At 40.0% G+C, this 21,895-nt stretch overlaps 1 protein-coding gene across 1 annotated transcript in view; it reads right to left on the bottom strand.

The window, feature by feature from the left end:
* The window catches only part of GRIN3A (glutamate ionotropic receptor NMDA type subunit 3A), a 147,484-nt gene that overhangs the window by 72,863 nt on the left and 52,726 nt on the right, over nucleotides 1-21,895 (bottom strand). The window contains exon 3 of the mRNA XM_028108801.1: nucleotides 12,391-13,438. Coding sequence (XP_027964602.1) covers nucleotides 12,391-13,438 — 1,048 coding nt within the window. The remainder of the gene's footprint in view (nucleotides 1-12,390; nucleotides 13,439-21,895) is intronic.

Genomic DNA, 21,895 nt, shown 5'->3' on the forward strand with positions numbered 1-21,895 from the left:
TAACAACAGGATTTTGTCCTTTGTATCACCCTATATTGTCTCCTACTGCGGATTTCCTTCTATTCATTCCATGGCATTGAATATGAGTGTGGTGTGAATGCTTGTGAGATCAGGCAGAGGTAGGCAAGATGTGTCCAGCAGGACAGAGGCAGAGGGTGGGAGCCCTTCTCACTTGCAGTTGGAGGGTGTAGCCACGAGATTACCACATTATGTCTAAGAATGACTTGGAGTAACTTAGCTCTCCATAATTACAAATATGTGTGTCCACTGAACGTGTGTTAACTTTTAAAGTAGTATAAATGTCTGTGTATGAACACACAGTTGATAGACACGTGTACTAATAATTGTTTATAATTATATAAGATGTGAATATTTATAGATATCCTATGATATATTTATTGATACAGAAAGTATGCATAAAGATAGTGCTTGCTAAGCAGACTACTAATGTAAAGAAAGTTAGAAACCAATTTTCCCCTAATTTAAGAGAAAGGTTTGCAAAAATTTGGCACATTCTCTGTATTCAAATGAAGGAAGTGATCTTAGACATTCATTGATGCAAATCCAGCAGGGTGTCTAATTGAAAACACTTTGCTGCCGTTAGTATGAATTACTGTATCTATTTGAAAGTCATAAAACTGCAGTTATTCAAAAAATTCTATGAAGATGCTATCTCAAAAATATTTTGGAAGTAGGTGAAGAAGTAAACAGATCGCATGCTCATTTGTTCAGTTTTCCATTTAATCAATGTGAATTAGCAAAATCTTTTTGATTTTCCAAAGTTGTTTGAATTGAAAACAGTCAGGAAGGGAAGGGAAATACCGTTTTTCAACTCCTAATAGGTATCAGGTACTGTGTCTGATCTTTACTGGAGCATTAAATGTTTCTAACCCAACTCCACAATCTGCTGCCAGGGACCCAGAACCACCCAGGCTGGGGCCACATTTCCTGTCTCATGCTCTCATTCAAGGAAACCAGCTCGATCCTTGGCTCCACTATGGGCATCATGGTCTTAGCTTTTCTTTGCTCTGATGCCCTGATTGTACCAAACTCATGGCTCCAACACTCCAGGTCACTTTTTGATATCATTTGGAACTTATCTGGGTATACTCTCCAACTGCAAGTGAAAGGTGTTCCTATCTTCTACCTCTCTTCTACTGGACACATATTGATCACCTCTGCTTGGCCTCATGACAAGTCCATTATTTACCCAACACTTCTCTAACTGAGTGGTAGCTATATGCTTAGGTTTTGGGGATACAGGTGTTTTATTTTATATAGATCTGGTCTCCACTCTCATGGAGTTTATAATTTAGTGGTAGATGGAATCAGAACTTCAGCTAAATATTTCACATCCATTTTTTCCTGTAATCCTCACAGAGGCCATGGCAAGTAACTTGCCAAACTCACTACGATTGAGGCATACATCACACTTAGATCTGTCCAATACTAAATTTTGCCCTTTGTATCATATAGTACATTGCCCCTTACTGTGGCTTTCCTTCTGTTTGTTCCATAGCCTCTAGGAGGAGCATGGTTTTAAATGGTCTTTTGAAAGGGTGCTTTTGAATCAAAAGAACTGATTTCAAAGTAATCCCTATAGAAAACTATAGCCCTATTCCAATGATGCTATTTTTCATTCATTCATTTTATTTTATTTTTTAAAAGATTTTATTTATCTGAGATAGAGCAAGAGAGAGAACACAGAGGGGGAGGGAGAAGCAGACTCCCCACTGAGCAGAGAACCCGATGCAGGACTCGATCCCAGGACCCTAAGATCATGACCTGAGCCGAAGGCAGATGCTTAACTGACTGAGCCACCCAAGTGCCCCTCATTCATTTATTAATCGAACAATATTTACTGAATATTTACTGTTCACCCAACACTGTGAGAATCTAGTGGTGAGCAGGACACACTGGGACAATTAACAAGAAAACAAATGGATGACATGATAATTTCAGATTGTGCTAAGTCCTACGAATAAACTGAGTGGTAATGACAATTTGCTTCTGAAAGTCTCTGTGGAAAAGCTCAGCATCTTTAAAATGTAAACATTTCACTACAGGAGGGCTACTCATTGAGGAACTCTACCTGTCTGGATGTGAAAGTCTGCAGACAGCAGCAGTACGTGTGGAGAAAACACTGTTGTTGTGACTACTGTCTCATGTCTACGTTATTCTCATTCTTACTTGGCTTATTATGTCCTTCCTCGTTTCATAAATAATCCATGAACATTGTAGGAAATATGGAGTGGAAATAATGAAACAAATATTTCCTGTAATTACACTGCTCAGGTATCAGTGCTATTAATGTTATATTTCCTTCTCGTCCCTTCTCTTTATAGTGGTACATATGCCTATTACAAAACTGGAAATACAGCATATGGCTTTATATCCCAACTTTTCACTTTCTCTTATATTTTGATATTTAATTAAAAAATTTTTTAAAGATTTTATGTATTTATTTATTTGAGAGAGAGAATGAGAGATAGAGAGCACGAGACAGAAGAGGGTCAGAGGGAGAAGCAGACTCCCTGCTGAGCAGGGAGCCCGATGTGGGACTCGATCTCGGGACTCCAGGATCATGACCTGAGCCGAAGGCAGTCGCTTAACCCACTGAGCCACCCAGGTGCCCTAAAATTTTTTTTTTATAATTTTTTTAGTTGAAGTATGGTTGACATATATTACTATATTTCAGGTGTATGGTTTTTTGACATTCTAAAAGGCTCTTCAAAATCATCTCTACTGGCTACATTTTTATAGCACATAGGAATATTAGGAACATTATAATGCATTAATTGTGTTATTGTTGGACATTTAGATGGTTTCCAAGTTTTTGTTATTTTGAGTAACACTGCAATGAATCTTTGTAATAAATTATTGTCCATATATTAAGTTACTTCCTTTGGATAGATTCCTAGAAGTGGAAGTCAAGGGTGAAAGGGCATAAAGAAACCCTTTTAAGGCTCTTGATAGAAATGGCCAAATTGATTTATGAACTATTGTACCAACCTACCCTCCCAATAGCAGGGTATGCTGGTGCCAGTCTCAATGTACTTCAACCAAGATTGAGAACTATCAGTAAAAGATTCCTAATATGATAGCTAAAAATATCATCTCATTACTGTTTCAATTAGCATTTCTTCGATTACAAGTAAGATTTAACTTTTTTTTTGTATTTTTTGGTCAATTTTATTTCTTTTTTGAATTGCTAGTTAATATTCCTTATTTACTATCTGATTTTGACATTACTTAATGTATATCTTGCTCTCTTCCTGAAAAGATTTAAGGCAGCAGCTTAAAGGTCACCCAAAATACAAGACAGCATAAATTAAAATAGGATGAAGCAGAAAAAAAAACCAAAACAAAATGAAGCCAGGAACGACGTTTTTTTAAAATGCATACTGCAATGAAAATAAATCTGCTGTTAGTGGGCAAGAAATTTGCCTCCAAGCTTTCTAGAAGTTAGCTCAGAGGGAGAATCTTGCCATTTATCCAGTTCACAGTGATGAGAAAGAGAGACAGAGAACTGTTCAAGATACATGTAATTAATATTGGTATTAAAATCTGACAAGACTTTTCACTATTCTTATTTTGTGTCCCCTAGTTGGTCAGACACAATGTAAGTTGCTTTACTTGGATTATTTTAACTTCCATAACCACTCAGTGGGAGCGGGTAATATATTAATGTCTTTTACAACAGTGCCTGTCTTATGGGAGTGGTCAATGAGTATTAGAAATTCTGTTATTAATACTAATATTAAGTATCTCATTATCTAGAAGAATAAATCCCTTGAATCTTCTTCTTTTTTTTTAAAGATTTATTTATTTGAGAGAGAGAGAATGAGAGAGATAGAGAGCACGAGAGGGCAGAGGGTCAGAGGGAGAAGCAGACTCCCTGCCGAGCAGGGAGCCTGACGTGGGACTCGATCCCGGGACTCCAGGATCATGACCTGAGCCGAAGGCAGTCGCTTAACCAACTGAGCCACCCAGGCGCCCCCCCTTGAATCTTCTATTTTAAGATTAAATTTTATATATATATTTTTAGAAGATTCAGCAACAATCACCCAAGTCAACAAAAAAGTCCTTTGGTATTTTCTTTGGAAATGTTTCACACCTATTAACTAATCAAGGGGAAATTTACCATCTTTAAAAATTCAGTCTTCCAATTCAGTAATATGGCAGTTTGCTTCTTTGTTTATAATTGATTAAAACAGTCTTACTGAGCTATAATTCACATACCAGACAATTCACCCATTTGGAGTGTATAACTCTAATAGTTTTTAGTATGTGCAAGATACACAGAACCATCAACACACTCAATTTTCTACCCAAATCATTTTAATTTGTACATTAGAAAGTGTTTTAATGCAATCCTCATGGAGAACACTTCCCTGATCTATTAGAGTTTTTGCTGCCAGAGAGAATGGGATGTGCCTCCTATTAAGTTTTCTAGCTGGAAGTACATGGAGACTGTGGGAAGGGCGGCTCTTCTTAGACTATAGCATTTCTCAGATTTTTTTCTTCTTTTGAGAAATTTTCTCTCTAAAATGTCTGTCCTTTACCTTATTACTTGTCCAACTCTTGTCCCCCTCTGTCTGGCTTTCCAGTCTCTCGTAGCTCATGATGGAGTGGCCACAACTGCAGTTCTCTCTCTCTGGTCTTGGGGCTTCTGCACAAGCTCTTTTCCTAACACCTCCTGAGACTCCTTTTTAGCTCACTTACATTCTTCAGATCTCAGCCGGGCTGGGGGCCTTCTCTGATTCTCCAGTGGATCGGGTCTCCTGTGAGGCTCTCAGATTCTCGTGTATTTTCTTCTACAGGAACTTACCATGGTTTAAATCATTAGCTGATTTATGTGCTCCCTTGATGAGTGTCTTTCTTTCCCACTAAACTCCATGTTACACGGGCGGTGTCAGTTTTCTCACTGCTAAACTCTCAGCCACCGAGCATGGTGCCCAGAACAGAAGCTACTGTTACTGGATGAATTAACCTCGCCTCCAACTCCATGTTCCGTCTCATCTGCCTTGGAGTTCTGGCACCCCTCCTTTGTTGAAGCCAGCCTTTATTGCATGAATTCATATATTTCATCGGGCAGCCACATGCTGTTATATGAAGATCAATAAAGGTGGTTTTTATTATTTGGGGAAATGCTTATCATTTCCTACTAGAGCTATGGGAGTGTCCTTTACTTCAAGATTTCTGGTTAAAGTTTGCTCTTGCCTTCACAGCAGGTCTATTTAATTTTTAATATTTACTTGAATGTTCACCAGGATTGTTTTTCTAAAGCAGCACCATCATTTGCCTGTACAAAAATGACACTAGCCTCATATTCCCTCTAAGGAGCTGATTTTTTTTTGTATTAGACACACAGAGCTAAAGGGGCATTTTATGTGAGAAGCTAGAAAAGAACTAGAAGGTCCATTAAAATCAGCAAGTAGCTCATTTCGAATGCTCATGTATCCTTTCAGCTGGGCTAGTTCAACTCAATGAGAAGAGGTGGAGCTTTATTTCTTAGTGTACTTTGTGCTTTATAAAGGGATGTTCTCATCTTGTCTTGTATCTCTGCAAATCGAATGTCAGTGGCTGGGAGGTTCTAAGAATGCCTAGGTCTACACCTTAGATCACACACCTAGAGGAAGACTTTGCTGGATAAAAATAATATGGCGGTTTCTATCCACCTGTCAATCATCCCAAAATGCTACGAGGAAATGGTTTTGGATGATGAGGCAATGAGTGCTTGCTTCCATTTGTCTACTTTACCCTATTTTCTGCATTGCCTATAATGAATAGTGCTAGTTTTATGTCGGAGAAATACCCACATAAGCTCTCTTAAATATATCACTCATAAATTCTTGCTTTCATGGTCTCATGCTTCAAGAGCCCACCCACTTTGAAGCATGGAGCTTACTTCCCAGAAGAGGTGGTGGGAGACTGGGAGAAACTACATATATTACTGTTAGTGTAAAATAAACTATTCTGGCAAAAATAGTTAAGTGAGGAAAGAACCATCTCTTGAATTTCATTTGCACAGCAGTCCAGGCCCTCTTCCTTGGGGTTAGCTACAGGAGCAGCCAGCAACAAGATGATTTCTTCCCTCTGACCCCCGTCAGTAAAAGAGAGAAGTATTCCAACCTGCCTTGGCTCCTGCAACATGTAGTGAATCATAAACTGGTCTGCCCTGCACAGTATTTTGCTTTTCATTTTATTTGATTCAAAGTGGTTGGTTGAAGCCAGTGAATCTCAACTCTGAAATGGTGATAAAATACTCATGCTCTTAACAGTTTTATTAATTGTGATAAATGTATAGCCAGCATGCTGAACAATTATGATCAAGAAGAAATACGGTGCTATTACATTCACTCTAAGTTATCTGATATCATGGTTACAAATACTTATGTGGCCAAGACTCAATTTACTGATGGGTTGTGTATAAATACAGATCACAAATCTCACTTTTTAAGTCGATAGGTTTTCATCCAAACACATTTTCCCATAGGAATATTTTATAGGTCATGTTTGGATTCCAAGACTGATATTAAAAAAAAAAAAAGCTGTAGCTCAAATTTTCAGCTAGAAATATAAAACATTTCCCAGAAAACCCCACTATTATTACAATTTAAAATACTATATGCAACAGAAAAGTAGTTTTAAGGGAAGAGGAGATGGAACTTTGGGGAGTCCCTTTCTCAGATCTGGGGGCTTAGCAGGCCTCTAAAAGCTACGTTTCTTCAAAAGGTGCTTCTAGAAAAGTCTGAGAGGTGTGATTCTCAAAGTTTTCAGGCACACAATCATAACAGGGAGGTACAGGGAGATTATCCCAAGGTAACTAAAGAAGAGTTAGAGAAGGCATTAATGTGGAGGCACAGGGAAATTTGCCTGAGATGAATTAACTGAGCTCTGAGGACTGGAACTGGGATGAGAATGGCAGCATGGTATCCTGGGGGCGGTCCTAATATCTAGCAAGTGAGGAGCACGGAAGGAGATGAAAAGAAATTAGATCGTGAGTCCGGGGTAGAAGTATCTTCAGAGTGTGACCAATATGCCATCATGTCACCTTTCATTCAGATTGAGGGGATTTTCACCTTACAGCAGACAAACAAATGTCCCAAGAAAACTACAGAGATCTGTGACTTCTACATAAATGATACGTTTTCACTTACTTGAACTAAAATGCCATCAAGCGAATTTGAATGGAGTTTGGAAAAATACTAGGAAAAAGCAAACCATATAGGCCCAACTTCACCAGACATAAAACACACACACACACACACAAACAGGCACACGCACGCACTAACAATTCTCAGTTTGGCCTGGGCCCTGATCAGCCTTTGTCCTCTGATAACCGCTGACAAGAAGCTAGGCACAGCAGATAGGATAATATCAATCTTCACCTCAAAAAAGTAAAAATCCAAGCTCTAGAGAGAGGGGCACTCAAGGGTCTGTGAGACTTTGTTTTTTTTTTAAAGATTTTATTTATTTATTCATGAAAGACAGAGAGAGAGAGAGAGAGAGAGAGAGAGGCAGAGGGAGAAGCAGGCTCCCAAGGAGCAAGGAGCCAGACGCGGGACTCGATCCCAGGACCCTGGGATCATGACCTGAGCTGAAGGCAGACGCTTAACCATCTGAGCCACCCAGGCGCCCTCTGTGTGATTTTGTTACAGGGCACCTTTATCTCCTTAATTCTCCATCTCGTCTCTCCACAAATTCTGTTCTCCAACACCATGGGACTTCTTCATGTCTGCTGCTTTCTTTCAGACAGCAATTTTTCTCCCTACCACCTTCTCCCTTGGGGATCTCATACTCTCCGAGAGCTTTAATACACAAGATCACCTCTCTGGCCAGGATTCCCATGCTTCACTCATTCCTGAACTCTGGCTTCCAAATGCCTACTGGATCTCCCCTGGATGACCAAAACAGATTTTAAAATGCCACATGTGGAACTGAACTGATCACCGTATTTTCTAGTCCATAAACTGCCTTCTCCGCTCCCTTGAATGGTACCAGCATCTCAGACACTGAGGCCTGTGACTTGGAAGGTGATTCTTTGCTGCCTTTCACACTCAGTTCATCGCCAAGTCACCCCCTGATTTCTTGCATCTGTTTTCTTTTTGTCAGGGACTAGAGCTACAACTTCTGTTCACGGGCTTTCTCTTCTAATCTGGTTTATGTGCTGCTACCACAGCAACCATTCTAAATGGATACTCTGCCATTCCATTGTTCAAGAATGTCAGTGCATCTCTATTGTCAGATGAAGTTCACTAGTCTTAGCTTGATGTCAAAGATCTTCTGTTATGTCAACTAAACTTAATTTTTATTTTTTTATTTTTTTATTTTTTATTTTTTTTGAAGATTTTATTTATTTGAGAGAGAGAATGAGAGACAGAGAGCACGAGAGGGAAGAGGGTCAGAGGGAGAAGCAGACTCCCTGCTGAGCAGGGAGCCCGATGCGGGACTCGATCCCGGGACTCCAGGATCATGACTTGAGCCGAAGGCAGTCGCTTAACCAACTGAGCCACCCAGGCGCCCTAAACTTAATTTTTAGACATGGATCCCACCTCCCTCCTTTCATGCAACATATGCTATGGCTAAACCAAACTCCTCAAGATATGCTAACTGTGCCTTCCACTTTCCACCACAAAGCAGCTCATTCTGTCCCTTTGCTTGGAATGACCATTCGCCCCTTGACACGTGTCCAGTTTCCAAGTGTTCTTCAAGAATAAGCACGCCTTTTTATGTTGTTAATTAAGCCTTCCCTCGATGTACTAAGTGGAAGGAGACTGCCCTGTCCTTGAACTTTGACACTATTTCCTGTTTCTAAACTTCAGCATGTTTACAAGTTCCTAAGTTGTTTTCTCCTCTCCCGGAATTATTTACCTCTGAATTTCTCTACGTCGTTTAGTGTGAGAAAAAAGAGACAGTGTCCTAAAGAGTTTAGCATTGGTAGGACCGAAAAGCACTCATGTAAGTAACTGCAATACACTTAAGGATGAATGCTGAGTGACTGAAAGGGTAGGAAAATTATTTTAATCATATCTCTCTGTGGTAGGGTGAAGACACTGTCATTTGCATAATACCACATATCTGGATGAAAATGGAACACTTCTGTCACCAACAGTATTTGTCCAAAGTCCAGATGTCAAGTATTGCTTAGTCAAATGATCTGGGTATCTTTATATGATAAAAACCCATAAGTGAGAGACTTTACCATAGAAACAACACAGGAGGAGAAATATACATTTTGAGGGGGAAACTTAGTGGAAATTAGTTTATTATCTCAAATTGAAAGTACTTTATTTCTTAAAAAATTTAAAAAGATTTTATTTATTTATTTATTTGAGAGAGAGACAGCAAGTGAGCACAAGCAGGGGAGGAGTGGTAGAGGGAGAGGGAGAAGCAGGCTTCTCCTCCCCTGCTGAGCTGGGAGCCCAACACGGGGCTCGATCCCAGGACCCTGGGATCATGACATGAGCTGAAGGTAGACGCTTAACCGACTGAGCCACCCAGGTGCCCCAAACTGAAAGTATTTTAGATACTTGTCCCACTTCATTAAGAACTTACTAGCTGTAACACAAAGTTGACTTTGTCTAGTTCTGTTCATTTTGTCTTGTGGGTGGGGTTAGATCTATAAAAACTTCACCTTTTGTTTATTTATTTTTGTAAAGATTTTATTTATTTATTTGACAGAGAGAGAGAGAGAGAGAGAGAGAGCACACGTAGGAAAAGAGGCGGGCAGAGGGAGAGGGAGAAGCAAGCTCCCAGCTGAGCAGGGAGCTCGATGTGGAGCTCAATCCCAGGACCCTGGGATTATGACCTGAGCTGAAGGCAGACTTTTAACTGACTGAGCCACCCAGGTGCCCCAAAACTTCACTTTTTATTCTGGTGGAGTTGGGGATTGAATGATTGTCTCTTTTTGCTTAAAGAAACTTTTACTGCTATGTACAGTTTATCTTTATGATTTTCTATTTAATCCCCTAAAATAATCATTGCTACAAGTTTCTCACACATAGCATCCATGACTTAATTTTGACAATCTTCGGTTTTGATTGATGAAACTCGAGTCAGTATTGCGTTCACCTTTTTACATTAGATAATGGTCTGGAATCTTCAAAATAGGCATATATTAGATTGTTTTTTGTACTAAACTGGATTGAATGGTTTCCACCTTGGGTTTTTTTTTAAAGATTTTATTTATTTATTTGACAGAGAGAGATACAGCGAGAGGAGGAACACAAGCAGGGGGAGTGGGAGAGGGAGAAACAGGCTTCCTGTGGAGCAGGGAGCCTGATGCAGGGCTCGATCCCAGGACCCTGGGATCATGACCTGAGCCGAAGGCAGACGCTTAACGACTGAGCCACCCAGGTGCCCCCCACCTTGAGTTTCTAATTTAAGCATTACATTAGCAAGATTCATATAAAAATCTGGGTAAGCCTCTAACAAGACAGTGAAACTTTGGGAGATCTACAGGCCAACTCGGACAAAGAATAAACAGCAGCTGCTAATACCACTGCAGAAGCATCACAAAAATCTCTCCTTAGGGTGACACATCTATTTATGCTACAGACTTATTGGTGTTCACTGGATTCCAGCTCATAACCTGAAGCCCTGAGTGTTCATTAGAAGACAATGCAATCCTTGCGTAATCAGTAAGCCACTGTTTGTTGAACATTTTCATGAGGTTCATGTCACTTACCAAGAGGGTTGCAGTTATGGGCCAAGTTTCTCATGTTCGTTTGTTTGCAGAACAGACCTTATATCTTAATCCAAACCATTTATGAGAAGTCTCTAAAGCTGCAGCCAGCCCTCTGGGCCACTTCATCATTTGATAAAGATAGTTGCAAATGTCCTATATGTTGATGCTCTATGAAATTAATTTTAAATGTTCAATAGAAATTTATAGTAAAGTTTTAATACCTTGAGACTTGGTGTGAAAAGAGGTATTTGAAAAGGCATGATGAGTGTTTCCCAATTTGAAATGCTCAGCTGAGCTCAAGTTGCTTTAAACACAGCGTGTCGCAGGTATGCCCACTGAATTGCAACTTACGCTGTCTCTCCTAGATGGGTCGTATGCATTGGAACATGCTTCTGCTCTGGATCTGAATTCTGTTTCCCATCAGGACTGTAGTACGCCCTTGGGCCTTCTTCCAATTTCCTTGAGCCTCAACCACCACCTCCTTACTACTCCACCTAGGTTGGACTAGTCACTGAAAGGGGTCCTGTTTTAATCCAGACAGAACACAGATATGGCTCTCCTTACTTGAGTATCACCACTGTTTTACCTGTATACCTGAACTCCATCCAACTCCTCCCTTCTCCCCTTAGGGTCAGATACCCAGGATATCAAAGGCAGACTAGAATAGATATCCTTTCTTTGAAATGTCCTGTGACTGCTGGCACCGTACCATCCAGCCAAGGTGGCCAGCTGTATGGCTTTCCTTACTGTATAAAGACACCCAGTTTTTAGCTAATCTTGCCATCTTAGTTTGTTCAGTACTCCTTGTTCTATACCCATTGAACTCTCTAGCATCTGACTTTGGGTGTTTATGATAAAATGTTAGTTCTTTCCATTTTACTATTTTTTTTATTTATTTGACAGAGAGACACAGTGAGAGAGGGAACACAAGCAGGGGGAGTGGGAGAGGGAGAAGCAGGCCCCCTGCTGAGCAGGGAGCCCAATGTGGGGCTCGATCCCAGGACCCTGGGATCATGACCCGAGCCGAAGGTAGTTGCTTAACCGAATGAGCCACCCAGGTATCCATTTTACTATTTTTTAATGGCAAAAAAAAAAAAAAAAAAGATTCCTTGCAATTTAAATGTGGATCCTAGGGCGCCTGGGTGGCTTAGTTAGTTAAGCGACTGCCTTCGGCTCAGGTCATCATCCTGGAGTTCCCCGGATCGAGTCCCACATCAGGCTCCCTTCTCAGCGGGGAGTCTGCTTCTCCCTCTGACCCTCTTCCCTCTCGTGCTATCTCTCATTCTCTCTCTCTCAAATAAATAAATAAAATCTTTAAAAAATAAATAAATAAATGTGGATCCTACTATTTATTTCCATTAATTCCCAAGAGAAGTAATTAATCAGTTTTTCAAGTCTGCTTTGCGTGAAAATACTCTGTGAGTCTATTCCTTGATGGCCATTCTGTCAGATGCATAAATAACACAAAAAAAACTTACTAATAGGTATTTCCAGCAGAAAGACTTTCTCTAGAACAAACACCCCCTTAAAACCCCTCATTCTTTTTGTTTCATTCAACAAAACAAAATATTTAATTTAGCTCTTGGTCTCTAGAGATGGCTGAGAGAATATTCTGTTAGATGAAAGAACATCAACATACTACAGTGTAAGACACAATATATGAAGTTATGATGGACAAGAGTAAAAAGAAGCATTACCTTAGGATCATGTATTCCAGAAAGCTCTTCATAGATCTTCTCACCTACCATGACAGCAGCCAAGTTCGCTGTGTATGTAGAAAGGCAAAACATACAGAAAATGGCCCAAAGGTTCATTAGAAACCTGCCAGTCCAGCATTTTGGGGGTTTGATGGCTGCTGTTCTACCAAACAAGAGGGCATAACAGACATTCAAGGCTGAAGAAAAGGAGAAGACTTTACTTCTATTCCGTCCCTTGGGAGTCATACCAAAGGGGCTCTTCCATTCATACAGAGTGAGGAAGATGGCAGTGATGTGCAGAGCCACAAAAATCCCCAGCCACATTGTCCAATGGAGTGGCCACATGAAGGCTCCAATGGGAGCTGCTGTGTCTCGGGTCCTCACTAAGATGCCCAAGCTGGTGGAAAAGAAAGGACTGGTGAAATCTATCACTTGGCTTCGTGCAGTATTGATGCTGAAGGAAGTGACTGCCAGGTGGGCTGACCCACTCAGGAGATCACCCACCAGCCCAGTCCAGTGCCCATTTTTCCAGGCTCCATACTTGCCATCCCCAACAATATAGAGGTCAAAGTCAAAGTTCATGTCTTCCGCTAGCTTTTCCAGCAGATCAATGCAATATCCATAGCAGCACTTCTTGAATTTGATGGGCACTGTATCATTACTGCTATGGAGGCTGTTAAAAAGGCTGTCCAACATGGAGGAGTCATTAGTCATGGGGTTTAGACAGAGTTGGCCAGCAGGGCACAAGCCTTCATCATCTACCTCCCGTGTGAAGACAAATGGATGCTCAATCAGGGTAACCACTCTCAAGTGTAGTTTACTCGGGTATTGGAAGTGGGTTTTGTGCCTCTGGGTCTGCTCTGGCCATATTCCATAGTCCATGACAATCTTGCCCCCTTGCCATCTGCCCAAACGGGTCCACATTGGCTTTCCCATGGGGTCATGTTGCAGATTCCAGATGAAAAAGTTGTTTTCTGAGCTGATGATAGTGGAACCTTTTACTTTGATGGAACCACTGAGGCCTCTGAAGGTGGTGTTGGCTAGAAACCTGGCAAAGAGGAGCAAAGGCAAAAAGTAAGGAAAAGAGGTGAGGCCAAAGACAGGAAGGAGGCTCATCTCTGCCTTAATAAAAAGAAACTCTAAATTTTTTTAAAGGCACTGCCTATAATTTCCTCCAGAATTAATAAGCTGGACTCTTCCTAAGAGAAGAGTCTTATTTCATTGAGCAAATGAGATCTTATCCTCAGGTCTAACATCTGGGCTAGGTGCGTGACTCTTACTCCAAATCTCTTTATTCCTAGTTAAGGGATGTGTTGTTTCCTGTTGTAAACTGTTAATTATATATTCCCACAACTTTCCAAGCTATGGAGGTTCTCAGCATCTTTAACATGTTTCATTTCTACTGTTCACTCTATTCAATTGCAACGAAATCAGCTCAATAAATACCGTTTTTGGTGCAAGTTTTAGTGAGTATGCCTATCCTTTTATAATTGCTTAAAAACTGCATTCATAATTCCAGAAAATAGCCTAACCTTACTTTCAATGTTTCTCTTTTCACAGTGGCAACAATCAACACATCTCTCCCCATAAGGCTAGTCAAAGTGGCCTCCTGGATATCATCCACGGAACAAAGAAAAAGATGAGAAATAGACTTGCAGATCTCAGGATAACCTCAGGCTACCCTCCCTCTAAGTCATTCGAGAAAAACAATTGGCTCTGGCTCTGGAGAGAGTTTCTCTGCCCAAGTCAAAGAAAGGAAAATTACCAACTGAATGATATACTGATTCCTAACCTAGGGAACCTGGCACTCTCAAATATATGTTCTGATATGGGCAAGGCAGGAAAATGCTTGGTCAGTGTTTGGGAAGATAAGGCAATAAGAAGTAACATATAAACTTGTGGTACTTTCTTACTCTTAATTATGGCCTGTGCCCGAAGAAAAGCCTAGACTTTGACATCAGACACACCTCTGTTTGGATTTTGGTCCAGCCACCTTCTAGCATTGTCCTTAGTTTTGTCTTCAGCAAAATGGGGAAAAATGATACTGCCTCCATTACAATGGCTGGAAATAATACATATAAAGTATATACCCTACCTTTTGACCTAGAACAGATGTTTCACATATGGTACCTATTATTCAATGTCATTCAAATTTTTTCAATCAAGGCTGTCCCCAGGTCACTTTTCCCTAATCTCTAACAGAACTTCTCTATTTGGAGACGCCAAGTATTGCATTACGAGAAACTCATAGACGGTACTCAAGACACATTTTAAATTAAAAGGAATTACAATGGAATGTGGAACGTAATATAGAAGTTTTTTTGAGGAATCAGGTGATACAAGTCTAGACCCTCAGCAAAACACATTCATCCATTGCCTGCCACCAACATTACTCAGTAATTTACAAATGCAAATACAAGTAGTAAGAAGTTATACTGCCACAGAAGGGGCATAGAAAAATCAAAATGTGTTAAGAATGTACTAATTTTCATTAGAGATATAAATGTAAATCACATTTGAAGATGCTCCTATCACTAAATGTAATGAAACTGCTCATTTTGGTAGATTGCATGTAATGGTAATTATTCATTTTAGCATTCGCCAGTGGGACTCTTTACCACTTAAAATGAATTTTATTTTGCAACAAGTAACGAAGTCTCAGTTATCTTAGATTTTAAAATAGTTTTATGCTTCTTTAGAGAAGTAGGGAACCAAATCATTAAAATATACAGATTAATCAATTGATAAATTACCTAGGTACTATAAAGGAAGAGTGACTACAACTGTGTTTCTAATGAGCAATCTACAATTAAATGTGTTCTCTCTCTCATAGATACAGACACACAGACACAGACACACACACACAGACACACAGACACACAGACACAGACACACACACACACACAGCCTAGGGAACAAAATGGTTTGTAGTACATAGGTTAATTTCATTTGGTCAATTTGATGATCAGTAAAGTTGGAGTTGTAGAAAGAGAAGCCCTTCACTATTTTAAGAATATTTGGGACTTACTTATTATAGATTTCTAGCTGGATGGACCGTTGAAGGACTACCACTGAAAAAATATATACTCGAATCATCTCAGAAATCTTTGAGAGACTACGTAACTCCTTCATTCCAGTAAAATTTATTCATTATTGATGTTTAATAACATCCAAGATGGTGGTGACTGAAGGACAATGCTCAGTTGTCTGAGGCATCCATTTGTCACAGAAATGCAAATCTACCAGGATCTAAATGTCTTCAATGTTCCCACACCAGAAAACCCAGTGCCTGTTTCACTATGCAACTGGCACCAAGAAATTGGGTCTCAGAGAATCCCCATTTATGACAGATGATTTCGGTCTATTTTATTTTCAGTTTTACAGAGGGTAAAGTAAATCTCATTGATAGCTTTTAGTTATAGTCCCCTTCACTATGTATTCTTTGTAACGTGATGACAATGCAAAAGCAAAGTTTAAATGCCCACTGATTAAATGGTTGAAATGTCACTTTTGCTCTAATCAGTTTCTATCATGGTCCTTTTTATTCTGCCTGGATTCTTCTTGGATGAACAAGAAAACGAAAAATCAGGAATAAATTTATTGACAGGAGAAACTGTTGCAAATACCGTTCTTAACCTTAGAGTTACAGAGATGAAAGACACACTCATTGTTCTCAAGAACATGAAAGTCTTCCGATGCGAAGAAAGAAAAGTAAAGAGGCAATTTGAGGGTCATGATAGAGGTAAATCTGGGTGCCACTGGGACAGAGACCAAGGGCTCCTGCACATTCTACTGCAGACATGACAGGGAAGCTGCTTAGAGAAGGTGCCAGAGTCGAGTGTATACGAAAAAATAGCTGGGAAGAGAAGCTGGGGACTGATACTGTCATCCCAGGGAGCCGTGTGTGCCAAAGCCAGAGATGGAGCGCAGGGTGATATGTGGTGAGAAATAAGATGGAAGACAAAGGTGGGAAATGAATTTCAAAAGGTCTGAGGTTATGATGAACGTAATGGGGAGCCACTGAGGGGATTTTATCTGGGGAAGGACAGGACCATCAGATTTGATTTTAAAAAGGTTTTTCCCCTGTTAGCTATATGGAAAATGGTTTGGAAGGAGGAGGGGGCTGAGCACACTTTCATATGTGAAGAATAATACTCCTTCCCTCCTTCTCTCTCTGCTTGTTTCATAAGGGGCTTAAGGTAGCAAGAGCTAAGGTAATAGCTGTGTAAGCGGAGAAATGATGGCATCATCAGGAGATAGATAGTCTTCAAAAAGAATAGTAGTCATTTTAAGGCACCAAATGCAGAGGGCTGCATTTTGTCCACAAACCACACTAAGGATGTGTGAAACTCAGCTTGACGGAAGGTCACATTAAGTCCCGGAGTATTTAGCTGAATATCAGCTCAGTGTAAGCCCATAGAGCAATGTGGGTATAAAAAAGGAGAAAAGCGATCTTAAATTCTTTTAATAGAAATTTAGAGCCTGGGTCACAGGGACCAATAATATCACTACACTCTCTGTTGATCACACTACAGCTCTAGCCTAGAAATGAATTCTAAATAAACCTTCCAGCTTCAAGAATGTTATGAGGAAAGGTAAGGAGGTGGAAAATATAACAAGGGGTAGGAAGCACAAAAATCCGATTGCAGAGCAGGGTAGAAAAACAGGAGAAAATAATATAGGAAAAGCAGATCGCAACGAGACTGTAGAGGCTTTGCATGTCCATTTTATGAGATTGGATTTTATTTAATGGGAAAAGGGGAGTCATGAAGATTTCTGAGCAGAGTAACGATATAGGCAGAGGTCTGCATTAGTAATATTGATCTGGAAACAGGTACTCTGTGTACATAGGAAGGAAGAGATGGTGGCCAGGAGACCACTTAGAAGAATATTACAATAGCTTTGTCATGTGTGATAAGGGCTTGGATCTCTCCCTGAGTAAGAGCCTAGTTTAGCACCAGGCCTTTCCTGTCTAGTGTTTAACAAAGCAGTCAGGTATCTATGTTTTTTATCAGCACACCTCCCAAGATACCACTCTGCTCAAAAGAATGAAGCTCATTAGTTAATTTGCACTGAGGTAACTTATCACTTTAGTAAAAGCTCCCAGTTATCTCGCTAATTAAGAATATGTGTCGATTTGTATAGGAGCCAAGATAAAATGTGTACTTTGCAAATTATATAAAAACTGTTTTTGAGACAGTTCACAGTATAAGCAAGATCAGTGTTTAATACATTTAAGATATATTTTAGAAGCCACATTTGCACACAAAACTTGACATGCTAATTAAAGAATTTTCTTATTCATTAAAACAAATGAACAAAGATGTTAAAAAAACAACACGTCATCCATTCAATCACTGATTCATTCAACAGTACTGTGTGCCAGGCACTGTGCTAGGGGCTAGGGGTTAGGGGCTATAGTAATGAACAAAACAGACAATCTATGCAGCTTATATTCAACTGAAGGAGACAGAATAAATGTGATAAATAGGTACTATGTATGGGATATTAGAGCTGCTAAGTGCAAAGGAGGAAAAATAGAGCACAGTAAGGAGATGAGATGTGTCTGGATTGGCAACAGTGGGGTGAAATTTTAAACTAGAGAGGCCAGCAAAGAAGGAGGTATTTTCGTAAAGAGCAGAAGAAAGGGAAGGAGCTGGCCAGAAGGAGGAGATCTAGATAGAACATTCCCTGTAGAGGGAGCACCGAGTCCAGCTTTCTTAAAGTGGGGTCGTGTCTTTTGCCTGAGGAACACCTATAGGAGTGAGGGGCATAAGAGTTTAAGACAAAGTCAGAGAAAATGTATGGGTAGTGGGAGTTGGGGAAATAGCATGTTGTGGGTCATTGTAAGGACTTCGTTTCTTCTCTGCATAAGGTGGAAAGCCATAGGTGGATTTTGAGAGGAGAAGCAATATGACATGACTTACATTTTAACAGGATCGCCACAGTGCTGTGTTGAGAATGAACTGAAGAAAAGAGCAGCAGCAGAAAGACCAGTTAGGGGGCTGTTTCCAACACTCAGACAAAAGGTGATGATGGTTTAGCCTGAGATGGTAGCAGTGAAGGTCGGATCTTGATATACTTTGAAGCTGGGAATAATAGGATTTGCTGATGGCTCAGATATGGTTGCTAGGAAAAGGAGACACAAGGATGACACCCAAGTTTTTGCCCTGAGCAAGCGGAGGCATGGAATTGCCACCGAGGTAAAGAAAACTGTAGGAGAATCAGATTTGATGTGGGTGAGAACTACCAGTTCAATTGGCCCAGGTTAAGTTGGAGGTAACTTCTAGAAATCCAACGGCAGATGTCAAGTAGGTAGTTGGAGATCATGTGGAGCTCAGGAATGAGGTGCGAACAGGAGCTACGAAATTGGAAGCCATCCCCCAAGACACAGTATTTAAGGAGACCAAATGAGATCACGAGATGAGTTAACTGGAGATGAGAAGACCCAGGAGTAAATCTGGGGCACTCGAACACTCGAAGGTGGTGCCGCTGAAGAAGAACTAGCAAAGGGACCTGAGAAGTTAACCAGAAGCTAAGAGAAGAGCAGACTGCGTTGGGTTCCTTCCAGAAGCCAAGCAAAACAGATGTTTCAAGGAGGGGCAGTGATCAACTGTATCAAATACTTCTATAATTCCTTAATAAGAGAATGTTAACTGCAGTGTTTATCTTAATTTACCTAATTACATTATTCGTGTACTATTTTTACTTTGTAAAAACTTCGTCTAAAATTTACTAAAGTTAAATAAAAATCTCCCGCTACAAATAATGTTGCCATGTTCTTAACAAATTTCAAGATCTGTTACCCCCTGATTTTTCTTCTTATTCAGCATATAGTTTTGCTAGTATTGTTTTTTATATTTTTTGTAAATCTGTACCTTTTCTTGCCTATGAACTAATTCTGTAATAATCCCATTGTTTCCAGTCTCCCTTTTGACCATGTAGAAACCAAACCATTGCTTAAATACATCATCAACCTCCCATGTCTTCTTCGGTGCCCAGGTGTTTATAGGTCAGATATTTATTTCTACTTTGATCTTTTTTCACTCAACTTATCTTTGGTATATCTACTTCTCTCATTTGTTTTTTATTTCTTTTTAAATTGCCCTCTTATCTTTGTTTTTTTGTTTTGTTTTGTTTTTCCCCTACCGTTGCCTTCCATTAATCTTATTTGTACATGGGCATATCTATTTTGCTCTGTAAAGCCATAAAATGTATTTTCCCCTTTGGGAACTTTCTTTTGTATCATTAAAAGAATCTGTATCCTCATTCTCTTGTATCTTGAAAAATGAGCTGAATTTCTTTTCCCATGATCATCTCATCATATTTAATATTCTCCCCCCAAGGACTGAGAGATTTTTTTCATCCTCCATAAAGCTCTATAACATTTTTTAGACTGTGAGAACTTAATTTTGAATTTTTGCCTTCGCCTCTATTATGGTTAGTGACATTCTCTCCAACTTCCCTCCCAGCAGCAGCACCACCTAATTCTGTCAGGTTGACTTGTTCCTATACAGTGAATCTAAATATTTATTTCTTGGTCCCTTTTAATTTAGCTCTAGAGCTACTGACTAGAGCAGAAGCTCAATAAAGCCCTTTTAGTATGAGACAAAGGAATATCCTTAGAGCTTCCCATTCTCCTTTTCCTGGGAGGGGAGGGGGGAGGGGAGGGAAGTTGGGACGAGATCTACTAATGTTCAGAAATCCCATCTTTTCTTCACATGATTCATTATCTACAATCATGTAACGAATCTGCCGGTCAAAAGTCACATCCTCCAAAGTTCTACACTTTTACATTTGTGACAAGCTCATACTCATCCAGTTTTTTTCCTGCTCTTTTTCACTGGAGAGCCCCAAACTATTCTGTCTTTGGATAGTCTTACGTCTTTTAGAGAACTCACACCCAGTTCTGATCTCTTACAATCAGTATAGATATCCAGGTTCTCAATTATTAGCTATTTATATTTTATGTTTGCATTTTAATCCATGAGTGTGTGATTTTCCTTCCTTCTCTAAGACTTTTCCCTCGTGCCCCTTGTTCTCTAAATTACCCTCATTTTGTGTCTCTTCCCCGGGCTCTGGATTACTTCCCCTTCCTCCAGGTTCCTCACAGTTTCTGACATGTGGGTCAATCCATGGTTATCTCATTATTTCTTTAGGCTCTTTCTCTTATTTTATTTTTCTGAATTTTCTCTTCTTCCTCTCTTTCCCTCTTTTCCTGCCGGTGGACTTGGGAGAACAGAATCACCAATACTCTGTCCTGTTAAAAGGAGGTGTGGTCTTGAATCAGCTCTTGACCATCCCTAGTTAATTTTTACGTTTTTGTTGTTGTTGCTGCCACTCTAGGCCCTCTCCCACTCCTTCTGAAATCCATCTATTTACCTCCCTTTATTCTTTTCATGTCTTTTACACCATCTCCCTTTTCTTTTTTAAACGGCCCCGAAGACCCTTTGCCTATCTGTATGGCCAGCTGTTACTAGTTCAGCTTTGACTTTGCCGCCTCTTTCATTGCAGCAGACCCCTGCCGGACGACATGAATTTGTCACCTCAGCCACAGAGCTTACCCATGGTCCAATTCTGCCGGAGGACATTGCTTTCTTCCATTTTGTTCTCTGTGATTGGGCCAGCTCTCCAAATTAAATATTAAACACAGATGATTTCTTGAGATCCATGTGAAATGATGCCTTCACTGTCCTCTCTAATCCTTCGTAGTGATCCTAAAGTGCAAGCATTTGGCAGATGATCACCTCCATCTTTGACTTTGTGGGCTATAAATCTGTGAGGGTGTGGATTTTGACATTCTCCACGTTCCGAGAGCAGTCTCTTCCACAGAGTGGCTGGTAAGAATAAACAAACCCTCCCTTTCCACTGCTCTGCTTTGTAACACTGCAGGCTGTCAAGCTGAAAGAGACTTCAGTGTGCATCTAAGCACCTAGAGAGTACCGAGCCATCTTTGTATCTTAGGCACAGCACAGCGCCTGCCCAGAGTTACTGCTCAGGGATGTCTGTGGGATAAATGAAATTAAACACATGTCTTCTGCTCAGATCAGACATGTACCTCTTAAAGAGCTCTTCATCACTTTGCCAGAAGAATAGGGCTAAAACAGCCAGCCAGGAAGTATTTGCATCTGCAATTTACAAATTGTTCACCCTGAATAATGCATAGTATCAAAAATAGAAATTAGTTCAATGGGAAACCTCTCTGATGATAAGGAACTTAATAGGAATTAGAAATTGCTAAATTTCAACCCTTAGAGCAGAGGGCCCTCCACATATTTTAATCACTGATCACATCAACTTACAAAGCTCATCTTTTAAAATAAATTTCTATCAGTTAAGGGATAAGAGCAATTTAATAACATGTTAAATATACATATGTACAAACATATGAATCCTTTGAGTCTACGCTTTGCCAACATCAGCAAAACTCAAGTTACTTACAAGTGAACTGTACAGCAGAAGGACAGCTCCTGTCCTTCTTGGTTTTTTCCCCAAGAGGAGAAAA

The sequence above is a fragment of the Eumetopias jubatus genome, unplaced genomic scaffold (genome assembly GCF_037043125.1).
Source record: "Eumetopias jubatus isolate StellerSeaLion01/CBP00866 unplaced genomic scaffold, mEumJub1_p1.0 scaffold_15, whole genome shotgun sequence".
NCBI classification, from domain to species: Eukaryota; Metazoa; Chordata; class Mammalia; order Carnivora; family Otariidae; genus Eumetopias; species Eumetopias jubatus.